This window comes from Cygnus atratus, chromosome 3 (genome assembly GCF_013377495.2).
Source record: "Cygnus atratus isolate AKBS03 ecotype Queensland, Australia chromosome 3, CAtr_DNAZoo_HiC_assembly, whole genome shotgun sequence".
NCBI classification, from domain to species: Eukaryota; Metazoa; Chordata; class Aves; order Anseriformes; family Anatidae; genus Cygnus; species Cygnus atratus.
Genome location: NC_066364.1, coordinates 38,380,498 through 38,394,227, shown reverse-complemented (window position 1 = coordinate 38,394,227; position 13,730 = coordinate 38,380,498). Strand labels below are relative to the sequence as shown.

Below are 13,730 nucleotides of genomic sequence, written 5' to 3'. Positions count from 1 at the left end.
TACACAACTAACCTGCCAGAGTCTATATATATATATCGCTCTGCACCAGGTAACTGCAGAGATCAGAGAGGAACTTGAATCAAATGCCCTGGCTAAAACATCTCTTAAATCTCAAATACTGGGACAGTTCAATCCAATTTCGTAGTTAGGGCCAGACTCTAATAACAGTGTGTAACAGACTGAGAACTAACAGACAAATGCACACACACAGAATACATTATTTTTTTAATGGAAGAAGAAATCGCTTAGCATGAGAAGGTAGATTTAATGACATTAGAGCAATATGGCTATTAAGAGCCATTATCACTGTTCCCTTGCTATCATTTTTTGTACAGGTTGTTAGAACTCAGTCTCATCCTCTGAATTTGACTCTTCTAGGTGGTAGAAGAGTACACATTGTCCGCAATACATACAGAGCGTTCCAGATGTGGGAAAGTCAACCTGCCAAGTCTCTTGCTGATCTGTCCATCTGCCTCCTCCTACAAACTCCTTCCTGCTGACTGATGAAGTATCATCCCCAGCACTAAAGAAAACCCATGCTGTTCCTCTCTGCCCACAGCAAGAAAGAATGCCTCCATTTGGGAAGTAGAGGGCAAACCAGCAGAAAAGAACATATTGAGAAAGAATAAACACTTGTTCAGATGTCATACCGTGAAACAACAAAACACGCTTCACTAAAATGGAATAACAGTACCTCACCTGCTTGCCCAAAGGATACTTTGGGAGAGAAGATGTGAAAACATGAAGACATCGCAGAACTGGAAAATAATTTTCATGGTAAACATTCAGGTCCTCCAGCAACCTCTGTGCTGTTTCCTACAGTGACAGAATAATTGCTTTATAAGTCATTCTGACAATCATTTGTTTAAAACTCTCACGAAGTACTTAAAATGACTCTGGGGTTTTGACATTCTGGTGTGCTGTGACAAATCCCCAGCGTTAAATTAAGACCACCATGCAGAAAAGTTTTATTTCAACAGTTTGCTGCAATCACACTGCATAAACTTCACTTTCCTCTTCCATCTCACTGAAGAGTTGTTATTGATTAGCATTATCATCTTATCATTTGTAACTATATTTAGCTGTTGTTTGGCGTGTCATCTCACAACGAACAGGACTATACTTTTAATATGCACTGAGAAATTATATAGCTAATTTTATTCAAATCTTTATTATTTGCATTTTTATATTACAAGTATATTTAAAAATATATTTCTTACATTATGGGTGGTTCCTGTTTTTACTAGTGAGGTATACATAAAAAGAAAATTTCACAGAAAAATGTTCTAGAGTTGTTGCTTCTACGCACTCTTAAGTTGTCTTGCTTATTCATAGATTGAGATCTTCAGAAAAAATAAATCATGTATTAGGAAAAAGAAATTATGAACTGCTGCTATTGAATTTACCAGATTGCACCTCATTATCACTGGCTTCCCTTGGAAGGATATACAAGGCTTCTGGAAAATCCTACTAGCAATTTCTGGTAGCTGTATTTAAGTATTTTAGGCTCATTACATTTAAGTTCATGAATCAAAAAATCTTCTCTCATCTGACTTCAGTCAAAGATCAAAAGACAAAAACAGGGCTGTCTACATTTTTAGTACCATTTCCATCAACTCTGAACATACTATTCCAAATGGAGAGGAAAAAAAACAAAACAACAAAAACAAAACAAAGAAAAAAAACACACACAAACCACTGAAATTCACTAAAGTTAAGCTGAAAATACAGATATCAAACATAAAATAAAACAAAAAAACCCACAACAATAATAACAAACCAAACAAACAAAACCAAAAAAGTTATGTGCTGCTGGCAATATAAGGAAGACTGAAATGGAAAGATGTGAGTATCATACTGCAGGCTGAAAAGTAACGAAGATACTTAGTGCTGCAGAGAGCTTTCCAATGTTAAAAAAGGTTTGAGATGATAAAAAGCATTAAGATGTTTCTCTCCATAAACTTTTTATCTATTAAAATTTAAGGGTCATTGGTTTAACAATCATTTAAACAACTTCCAAGTCATACCAAGTCCCTAAGACAGACATTTATAAGTTTGTAGTTAAATTCTAAGCAGGATCATTAAAAAAATAAATCTTCACCATAAAAAAGCTGAGAGAAGGAAACAAGTTCTGTTTAATGCTGCTAAATCAATCTTATTCCCTCAAACTGAGAGCATTATAGCATCTATACTCCCCTCATCTGGTTTCTCAGATCAAAACCGATGAGGTTACATAAATTAAAATGCAGTAAGACTATGTATTTTGCCAAATAACAGAGTGGAAAGACAGTCAGTTTCCCTCCCTATTTCTGCTTTAGAAGAGGTTGAAAACAATATCAGAAGGCCATGCAACATTCTTTCCATATAGATCGACATATTTACATAATTTCAAATAAAATTTGCCATGAACACTTTCAGACAACATTGTAATTAATTAGGATGTAAAACTGCCAAGAGAGAATGCATTTAACCCCAGATTATTCTAAATAGGTGGAACTCCTCCCATAGTTACTAAAAAAAAAAAAAAGTGGTAACAACATGGAAAGCAAATAGCAGCTGACACAGGATATTGCAAGTTTGGCTGATAAGCCTGAACGGCAAGCTTACCTAGCCCTGAACGTGAACAGTAAATTTGTATGAAGAACAACCGTAACATCTTCAAAAGTATTTCCAAAGTTAGAAATGATATTGTAGGTCAAGAATATGTACAGGCATACAGAACAAATCTATGCAAAAGCTTATCAATGCAAAAGCAGGGTCTTTCCTTCCCAAGCAGGTAACGCTACCAGCTTGGCAATGCAGTAACAGTCCTACTGCTATAGCAGAGATTAGAACTAGCGCCTTAAGGTACAATTGGTTGGAAGCATCATATGCACAAGAATTCCAGCTTTCTTCTCCCCAAACTTCCATGGTGGGGATAGACTTACAAAATAAGGGGTACGTTATACTTATTAAACATACTGATGGATATTAAAATTTAAAGTAGCAGCCCATTAAATGGTGTTTGTTTAAAGAAACAGCCACTGCTGCTCATTTCCACTCCTTCCTTCTTTCATTCCTGTTATTTCAACAGAAGCATTTATGCACCTGCAGAGAGAACAGGTTGGGGAAATTATTCTGCAGAAACAAATCCACATTTTTGGGGTGTGTTTTTTTTTTTTTGGTCAGGTTACTTTAAGTTGGATTGTTTCTCTGATTATATTCATAGTGCAGTCATGCAAGCTGTTGTGCTGGCACATCTGCTGAGGTGTGAATAAACAGCAAAGAAACAGCAATAGCTTAGGCTATTTTTGACACTGAAGACTACAGATCATAAAATCCCATATAAATCATCTCTGGCCTTGACTACTAGAATCGCATTGCACGCACAAATTTGTTTGCTCTCTTCCAACCATTAACAATGTTCTTCACATCTGAAAAGTTCTAAAAGACCAGGAAGACCTGCTAGGATACATTAACAGAATCATGGAACAGTTTGGGTTGGAAAGGACCTTAAAGATCATCCAGTTCCAAGCCCCCTGCCATGGGCAGGGACACCTCCCACTAGATCAGGCTGCTCACATAATACTAGCTTTATCTCTGGTTGTACCATTTGTCTGACAGGTTAGCTATACCTGAGATGAAGTTAAGAGAATGCTTTATCCTCAGCAATGCATTTACAGGGAGTGGTTCAGCTAATGAAAATTACAAACACACTTCTCTTTCACTGTATGATGAATTCCTAAAGTGCTCACAAATAGCAGTAGCCTGATTTTAATCACTTGACAAACCTCCAGATAAGCATGCAACAAAGTTTTAATCCTGTACAACATCTGGTGTGAATGTGCACCTTGGGACCCAGTCTGCCCTACTGAGTTCAATCAGAGACTGTGGAAGGGTAAGAGCTTATGAAGTAACCTCTAAGATTACTTACTCGTTCTTCAACCATTGCACTCTCAGTTTGAGTAAGCATTAGAAGACCAGGCCATAAATAAACCTTGCAACCTTCTTTTTAAGCACTCTGATTTCTACACATAGCTAAAAGGTGATATAAGAAAAGCTGTGCAGCTTTTTATAAAGGTATACCCAGCAAGCCTAGAGATTTGGAGTTATGACTTGTGGATTCTCATTCTCCATTACTAGATATGAAGCACAGTATGCACTGTACAAAAAATGTTATACAGATGTATACATCCTAATCATGTAATTTATCATCTTCCAGATACGCCAATACATTTGGAAAGTTACTTTTTGCTCTCCAAAGGCATTCTTAAAATTTTACCTTTAAGAAATTGTCTGTTGTCAGCAGTGCAATCTGCTTCTCTGATGCTTGATTTTCCACGTACCTGTATGGCAAGGAAAAACGGAAGCACAAAAATTATGATGTAAACTGTGCTTAAAAGGTTATAAGGTTAAAAACTTCAAAACGTTTATGCTAATATAAGAATTTACTTGAAAAGATTCAAAAAGGGACAGCCAGATCACAGCAAGTTGAAAAGCCACAACTAAACCCTAGAGATTATGCTCCATATCAGCTTAACAAGTTGAGAAGTGATTTATGGTAACTTGTCATAATAGCTCGTTTCTGTATTAAGTACAAGAGGAAAAAAAAAGTCCAAGTGATGCAACAGACTGCAAACCACAGAAGCTGTACTCTCCATACCAGATGATAAAGGGTTCCTGAAAATATTTGGAACTGTCCTCCTTTTGATGAATTTACCTTTGCTATACAAACATACGCTCAAGTAGCCTACAGTTATCAGTTAAGTTTATAGATTCCTTTTTTCTTTTCCAATGCTGACTAAATATGTGAGTGTCCCAAAATTTATTTCCCCCTCTTACCTTCTAAAAGAGGGCAGCCTTCGAATGTTTTCACACTGATTATGTGATAAAGAATTTATTCTCTTCTTTAATTCTCCCTGATGGCAACACAGTACACTAAGAGGCTGGGTATAGAAGTGCTCCACAATGCAGAGCTGAAAAAGAAAGCAAGAACCAGTGACATTAATAAAATTCATCCTCCCTGCTGTATCTACCTTTTAAGGCTTTCTTATCCCTACAGTGCATACTCTATAATGGTAGTAATGGCACTCCTTTAAAAAAATTCATTACAGTTCATATATATTCCGCAAGTCACGTCACTACACTACACTGATTATTCAGTTTTAAATACAGTCATGTAACTACCTTTTTGCTCTGTGCGCTATTCATATGCGGTACCTCATTGTTTCCCCCTCTTGCAAAGCCATAACTATAGCCTGTCAAATATTTTCTATTCATTTATGGAAATTACTGCATTCTTCAGGTTACATATTCAGCTCTAATGTTCATAAATAACAGAGTACATTTAAAGATATGAAAAGCAACTGCAATATATAAGCAAACTTATCACATGTTCTCACTTCATTTTCTGTTTCACGTAGACAAAAAGACGCTGCTAAGTTCTTACTATGCACAAATAAATTATGCTCTATCATTGATTTCATCTGTGCTGAATATTCCTAGTATCATGGCCTAGCAGCGTATCTCAATCACATCCAGTCTTAAAAAACACAAGAAAACAGACGAACAAACCACCTCACCAAAACCATTTAAAACTAAAACGAAAGGGGAAAGACACTTCCTGTCAGAAATGTTAACATCAGGCGGTCGTCCCTTGTAAAATCACTTAGGAAATCTGATCTGAAATTGCTTCTTTGCACTTTACTTGAGTATTTTAAAGCACAAAGACACAGCCATACCCTGTGACGGCTAGGACTTGTACTTCCGCATCAGGCCAGTGGGGAATCATTAAATTATGGTGACTCTTTCAAATAAGAGGAATTGAAATATACAGAAGCCCGCATAGGTCTGTCTGAAAGAATGGGCACTACTGCAGGGATACTTCTCCAAGCCACGGGCAATCACTGAATCTTAAAAATCAAGGAACCCAACACACTCTCAATGTGTAGGACTGTAAAATAGCAAGTTTTACTAACAGGTTCCTTTGTGGCACCAATCAAAAAAGAAACACAATTTCACAATCCTGCATTGAAAGATTCCTCAGAAAACTCTAGTCCACAATCCAGAAGAGCTACACAGAGACTCAGACGTGGAAATACATCTAGATACAAACATAAGCCAATAAAAAAAATACTCTGCATGGACTTTTTTTTTAATTATTAATTTTTAGTAAACTTTATAAAGTCTTCCACTTTGCCTTCCAAGAGGGTAACTCTTCAATTGCTGCACAGCTACTTGGAGCACAAGAACCACCTACTCTGAGGCACAAAGCAAGTGGTCCTACAGCTCCTATTTCTCTGTAAAGGTAAGCAGTGTGCATTCAGAAATTATTCCAGAAGAGTTCCAGCGGGAAGCGAGGAAGAGATACTGGTGTAGCCTACTCACACCATGACAAATTCTGTTCACAGCCCAAGAACCTGGTGCAGAGGAACAGAACAGCAACTTAATACACATCCAACTGGAGAGTTCTGCCAGAGGTGTCAAGCCACAATTTAACCTACAGCAATACAGACGCCTTTCCTCCCCATTAAGGCAGGTCACCTTTTTAAGTTCAACTTTTAAATATACCTTTCTTTTGTGGCAAAATAAGCTAATAAAGTGATTTTTAAATGCTTCCTTATACGTGGCCCTAAAAGTTTTTCTTTAAAACTTTAGCAGAGAAACACCCACCTGTTCACAGAACCAGGATGTTTTCAAAGGGCATTTTTTTCATTCACTTCAGTGACAGCAAGAACAGGATCCAAAACAATCTTTTCAATGTCTAGTAATAAGACTTCATTTTCAGCACCCATTATTTGAGATCTTGTTACCATCACCTACCTGAAAGCCTTTGATAAAATTCTGGACAGAAAAATCATGGTACAAGAATATGTTGATGAGAACCTGCAGAACTTTCTCACTCAGTTTAAGTGGAAACTGGGTTGTTAAAAGAACCTAAGGGAGACAAAAAGGAAAATGTAGCCATAGGAGAAATTCTTTCCTGAATTCAATTTAGCAAAATTTGTAAGTACAATTTAATACAACTCTCAGCATATGTTAACATGCAACTAAATGAGATACTAAATACACTGCCAACTTGTAAAAACTGTATTTCTACTAGAACAAATACCTGTGCAAACACTTTCAGTTTATTATTACACCCCATTTTTCTAAGTTCCTTTTACTAATAAGCAATGTTTGAAGTTAGTTTTAGCTTAAGGTTGTTTTTGCATTATTTTTTAAGTAACAAACAGTAAAAAAACAGATCTCTGTAACAACCAAGGATGTCACTACTTCCAGCATGTTCAAAAATCCTGCAAAAAGTTTTACACCAAAAATCACAAAGGCAAAGCGTCTGTATGAATAACTGTTGGATAACTCTGCTAATTTTTGACAAGTGGCAGAATTAAAGCTGAGCTCATTTTTTAGATTTGTTTTAAAGGCTATCCTTTTCTGAACAAAGCCAAACTTGGATCAAAGCACTAGTCTAATGAAGATGTGGGAATGTCAAACTGTAATTGTACCAGTATGCATGCACAGGTGTCAACGTAAATCAAAGATGAAAGCAGGTGTTTATCAATGTAGAGAGGAAGCTCTTGGTATTAATAAGCTGCTCTGCAGTTACGAGTAGATATTTCCAAAACTGACAGCTCAGGAACAGATTCCATTCCAAAAGCTTCAGAAAAACTTGCTTGTAGAGGCCACACACATACACTGTTCTTGAATACACACACTCCTATTTAGAAAGGGAATTACCTTGTCAATTATAGTAGACAGGTGCTCCTTACAGGAAAGGGACTGGAAAAGCTCTATGCACAGCAGAGAGGAAACAGAGTGAGGAAGTAAGCTGTGGATAATCATTGGAGATGTAGCGATTCCAAAAACCAGTACTAGAGGTAATTCACGGATATGCTGACTAGATCATGGGGTGGGGAGGGGAGAAAAAACATAATAGTTACATTATAGAAAATCATAAATCAAACACATTCTATTACTACTACAGCACTGAGCTCAAATGACTTACCTGCAAGAAAAGGACAAATTAAAAGATTTGTTGCCAGTAAACCAGAAGTTTTGATGAGGAGTAAAAGGGGAAAAAAAAGGAAGCTACTTAAAGCCTTAAAGCAGAAAACCAAATTAAATTATATTTTATGATTCAAATTTCAGGAAGCAGCATAAAAAGCATTTTCAGTTATAGTATTGCACTGACCCTATCTTCCCAAAAAGTTATATTCAGAGAACTGAATCTTAGCATTTGATTTTTTTCCAAAGAAATAAAGAAAAACGAGAATAGACTTTGAACAGCTAACAGTCGCAAGAACATTTACAAATTTTAAACAACTTAGTAACAGCAAAATAAATATGAAACCTCTCTGAAGTTCTATCTTCCCATTGTACTTTAAAAAAAAAAAATTCAACTTCTCCAGATTCCATCTCCTACAGATAGTTTTTTTTAGTATATGCTTTGAGAACTGATAGCCAGGACCGAATGCTGTAGTCACTGGGAACAGCATTAGTACAGTATTTTCAGTATTATTTCAACATTATATTCCTTTTTTTTTTTTTAATTGCAGTTTCAAGCAGATACAAATTCTGCTATCTTAAATCCCTTCTAGGTTAAAATGGACAATTTATTCATTTTCTCTTTGTTGTTACCACAGCCACACTTTTTGACCTTTCAGCTGTCACCCCACAATTATTTCATTTCTCTAACTCCTAAAAAGTCCATCCTATAGAGTTAAACATAAAAGGGAGGGGGGAGCCTTAACGACACAAAATACAGTCTACTTTAAAAATTTATTTGCAAATAGTAGACTGTGACAGACCTGAACTACACTCCACTGCATTCCATATGCTCATGATGAGGTATCTATCCTTGCTACAAAAACCAAAATAAAGCATAACACTTAAAAAGCTATTAAAACCTCATCTTCCCCTGCCCTACAGCCTAATTATTTTGAGACGATTATGATTTCTGTTTTTACATCTTGAAATGTTCCCCAGAGAACCCATCTGCCAGATTTAAAGTAGCAAAAAATTTTATTGCAGGCCTCACAGCAAGTGAAACTGCTTAGCCATTTTTAGAGGTGATGTCAGATGTTCATGCTGCAACTGAATTAACTCTACAGCTGCAGCCCTGATCCTACTGTAACTGAACAGAAGATGCTCTTTTTAGAGAGTAGCAGGGGTTATTGATTGAAATGCTGGAGATGATATTAAGGAAAACAGTAGTAAGGAAGGACAGAAGCACCTGAAGTAGTCAGTTACTCATTACATATCCTGGTCAACATAGAAACTATATAAAACCAGAGAATTTCTATCACTTCTATTAGCAAGCTAGAAACCTTTAAACAGTTTACACCAGTATCACAGATCACAGAATGGCCGAGGTTGGAAGGGACCTCTGAAGATCATCTAGTTCAACCCCCCCTGCAGTTCTAAACAGTTGCCAGTAGAAAATGGGTAACAGAGTGGAAGAACAAAACTTCAAGTCACATTACCTGCTGATAACTATGAAGTCTTGAAGTACTTTTGTGGTGAAACTTTCCATATCTTTGAAGATAACCACAACTGGAGGAGACTGCCAGTGTCTGGAAGAAGTTCTTTTTTTGCTTGGAGTCTCAAAATCTGTTTTCTTTAAAGACAATGGTTATACATTAATAAACAGTAAAATAAAAAGATTGAATCACATGTGTACAATGTTATAATGCTCCAAAGTGACGTGGCTGACCTTTTTTTTGTACATATTTCGTACGTATTTTGCTACAATTGTACATATTACAAGCATCTAGAACCGCAAATTTTCTTCTTTCTGTCCTGCATAGCAGGAAGTGCAAAGAATAAATACATTTTTAAAAGCTAAACAAACAACAATACATTCAACAAGGACAGCTCTGTGGGACAGAACCAGTAAAAGTGTGTTGGGATTGAGGAAAAAGATTTTAGTTGGGTACCTGGAAGTTGCCCATTTTCTATACATTTACACAGTAATAAAAACTGCAGGTACTCATTAAACTTTTATTTAACACACTGCTCACAAAATCAGTTCTAGCTTTTATTCATGACAGAAGAAAATACTTGAATAAAACATCATTAGCTTTATTAAATACAAGGATAAAAACTATTTACAGTTATTTTGTCACTGCTTTTCAACACAGTATGGGTTGCAGATGCCATACCGCCACTAATAACATGATGATAACATGATGATAAACATGACGACATACAGCACTAAAATAGTGCCTCTCCCCCTGTTCTTTCTTGAAGTTTTGTTTTAACAAGCAAAAGATCTCAGCGCTGCTGGGAGAATAGCATCTGGTATGAAGTTGATACTGCATTTTAAGCTTCTGGTTCCCATGTAAACATATCATAAAATAGTACTTTAGCCGATTTTCAGAATGCTGACATTCATACCTCATCAGAAACTAACTCCACATCTGTTACAGATTTACTTTCAAATCACCTCAGTCTCAGTCATTTCTTAGCGTTAAATGAAAAGCTAACTTTTCCCATTTTTTCACTTCTCCATATAAATTTGAGGTATTCAATGTCCTTTTTAGAAGAATCTAAAGGTCAGACATTTTTGTAAACTGCTGATATGAAAACCAAAATCATACCTTTGTTACACTTTCATACCAGGTGATTAGAGAAGTCATTGAACAACGTATTCTGTTCTGGGAAGTCTGTACATAGTTGTCTTCCTCTGATGAGTCCACATCTACATAGCAGTTCATCAGCTGCCCCAAGAGCTTCTGCATCAGGTTTTTTATGCCTTCACAACACGTTTTTAGACAGACAATAAAGATATTCAGTTAGATGCCTAGAATCTTAGAGCTTCCCCAACTCATGCTCTAAGAAATTTCCCCAAGTTATTATTTTTCACTTTTCTAATTATTCTCCTCCTCGCTCCAGAATGCACATCTCACGCTCCATAGTGCTTCAAAGTATTCATGGCATGAATGTTGTTAATGCAGTAAAACGTATCCTATGAAGTTGCCTAGATAGCAACAATTCAAGTTAAGATGGTGACCTTGTACCTTTCCTGAACTCCACAAATGCTATCAGAGTGGCCTAAAAATAAATGAAAAGGCCAATCAATAGCTCTGGGGATGCTGCTGTGAGTGATTTAAACCTTTTTATTTAAATAACCTTTTATATTTAAATAAAGAGCAGGGGATTTTTTTTTCTACCCATTTCTTCTGTGCAATTAAGCAGTTAAAAAAAAATGAAATGCATACATACATGATCTGATCAAAAAAGGGGAAAGCCAACCTTCAGTATCGACATGCAATACACAAAACAACACGCTCTTGACATTCATACTACAACAATTTATTTCAACCTTCACTGTCTTTAACAGAACTGAACAACAGAACTGTACACCTCTTAAAACACAGTATGCTTTACTGTGATGTTAACATGGGATTGAACAAATCTTTAGGAGGCGTTCAATATCTCTCCACCCTATTATTCTTACCTTTGGGGCAAAAACTAGTTAGCTGACAACTTACTCAGATGAAGAAGCAAAGACACTGCAGTATTTACCTGGGCAATCTTTGGCCTGCAGCAAGGCTACATAAGGAGTAACTCTATTCTGAAGGACTTCTGAGAGACTTCTGAAAGTCAAGTCATGATCTGTAACATTTACACCTAGAAGAAAGACAAATTAAGTGCATTTTGCTGTGACTTGTGACCACAGTGACTGAATGATAAACTGAACAGTGGACAATAAAACAGAAGCTACCACAAATATTCAAGGAAGGAATGAAAAGCATCACACCATCTATGAGGTAAGATGAAAAACTAGCACAAGATTAAACGTGCATATTCATACTAGCCAACTGAAAGGAACAGGGAATCACTGTAAAGATGGCTCATGTAGTACTTTGCCTTATTTTTCTATGGAAGATTTCTCACGGGTACAAACCTGCAGGGATTGTTTTTCTAACTTCCCTGCCGCTCATAACCGCAGAAGACATTCACAGTCATCTAAGCACTGGAGACAAAAAGATGAAATTTGCTTTCTCTAGAAAAGCAGCAGTGCAGACACCTGAGACGTGGATCCTCATGGGGCTTATATAAGGGGAGAAATTACTGAGTTTCAATGAAATACATTCTGAATTTATTATGAACCACTCAATTTTTACTGCCTTTGTGAACATTCTTAGTCAAAGAAAGAAAGAAAAAGTCTCTCCAGAGGGCAATTCACTGCTTCTTCCAGAAATATTCAAAGCAGGAACTTTCTGCTACATACAAAAGATTAACCTTCCAGGCTCTGTTACTGTTCACACAATAATTCTGCAGCACAGGCCTAATTTTAGGTTACCTAACATGATCCAGTGAAAACATAGTCAGGTTGCCCTGAACCAGGTTCAGGTTTAGTTAAAACATTTGAACCAAAAAAAAGACTTCAGAACTTCAATACTAAAACCGTCGGCTATTTTTTCTCACCCTCTGCTCCTTTTCCAAGATAATGATGCTTTTCATGTAGAAAACTACATGAAAAGATGCATTGCAAGAATCAACTCATTAACATTTATCAGAAAAACAGAGGCTGTATAATCCCATGGTTAGTCGCAGAAACCAGCAAGGAAATTAGTGCCAAAAATGAGGACAGAATCAAAACATCTCCATGGCATCGGGGCGGGGGGGGAACAAAATCATGACCAGTTGTCTAAGATGCACCTCTAAGGAAGGTGTTCCTTATTGCACAACTAAGTACACAGACAAAAGGGAAGCAGGTCAGATCTTTCTTCCTTTTCCCAGCCCAATCTCTTCTGTTAACATTTTTGAAAGCTGATGCTGCTCACACTAATTGCTGGAAATCAGCAATACAATTTCTTTGATCTCTGTATCAACTTGAAAGTCTCTGTAAGAGAGCAAATGGACATAACAGAATGCATCTTAAAAAAGTTACCTAAGACAAGAGCTGCAGTAGGGATTTCTCTGGACTTCATCCGACAATTCCATTCTGCTGTCTTCTCTTTGAACTCGGAATGAGACCTCCTCAAAAAACTCACGAGGTTATCAAATAACTGCGTATTCAAATCTTCCTCTATTTGCTGTAAACAAGCAGAGAGTTTTTATTTATAGAAATGTGGAAACACCAGAATATCTTCATTTTCCTACCCTTTCCCTGTGTTGGATTTAACCCTTAAAACTCCAGTGCAACATCTAATGTAACACTAGTGGGGTATTTTTGCCGTTTTTGCTGTTGTTTTTTGGTGAATTATAAACTTGCCAGTTTATTCACTATGTGGAAAACACAGACGTTTCCCATCTTGGAACTTCTGGTCTAATGTCTCAACAATAACTTTTACAGCAAATGAGCTTAACTGTGTTATCACACCAATCACACCACAGCCTTTAAAGGAGGAGACAAAAACACACAGGCAAAGCATAAGTGACAGAGAAGGAATATAATGAATGTTTATAAAAACTTCTATTATTCCCTCCTGGGTTAAAAAACTCCTGTGTTTTTTTTTCTGAGAGATCCGTATGAGAACAAACACTCAGGTCCTTCAAATTTAATTCAAACTGAAAGAAGAAATAAAATAATGAAACAAAGCATTACAGAAAAAAAAAAATACTAAACCATGCAACTGCCTCATTTGCTACACTGCCTTTTGCCCTTCAGGATGATCTTCATACCAGAATATACTGCAAGGTGAGAGAAGGGCAGTGGGAGAAACAACTTTTAAACGCAGATATATACTGGAAACGTTTTGTATTTCTTTTATTATGTATGTGTCTTTGAAAATCTGTCTCTA

At 36.5% G+C, this 13,730-nt stretch overlaps 1 protein-coding gene across 3 annotated transcripts in view; it reads right to left on the bottom strand.

Moving 5' to 3' along the window:
• Positions 1–13,730, bottom strand: part of ORC3 (origin recognition complex subunit 3) — a 36,758-nt gene that overhangs the window by 14,704 nt on the left and 8,324 nt on the right. For all 3 annotated transcript variants that reach the window (XM_035559444.2, XM_035559445.2, XM_035559446.2), the window contains 9 exons: positions 12,878–13,022; positions 11,506–11,610; positions 10,578–10,732; positions 9,462–9,595; positions 7,717–7,876; positions 6,802–6,915; positions 4,822–4,955; positions 4,262–4,325; positions 700–816 (listed from right to left, as the gene is read on the bottom strand). In XM_035559444.2, coding sequence (XP_035415337.1) covers positions 700–816; positions 4,262–4,325; positions 4,822–4,955; positions 6,802–6,915; positions 7,717–7,876; positions 9,462–9,595; positions 10,578–10,732; positions 11,506–11,610; positions 12,878–13,022 — 1,128 coding nt within the window. The remainder of the gene's footprint in view (positions 1–699; positions 817–4,261; positions 4,326–4,821; positions 4,956–6,801; positions 6,916–7,716; positions 7,877–9,461; positions 9,596–10,577; positions 10,733–11,505; positions 11,611–12,877; positions 13,023–13,730) is intronic.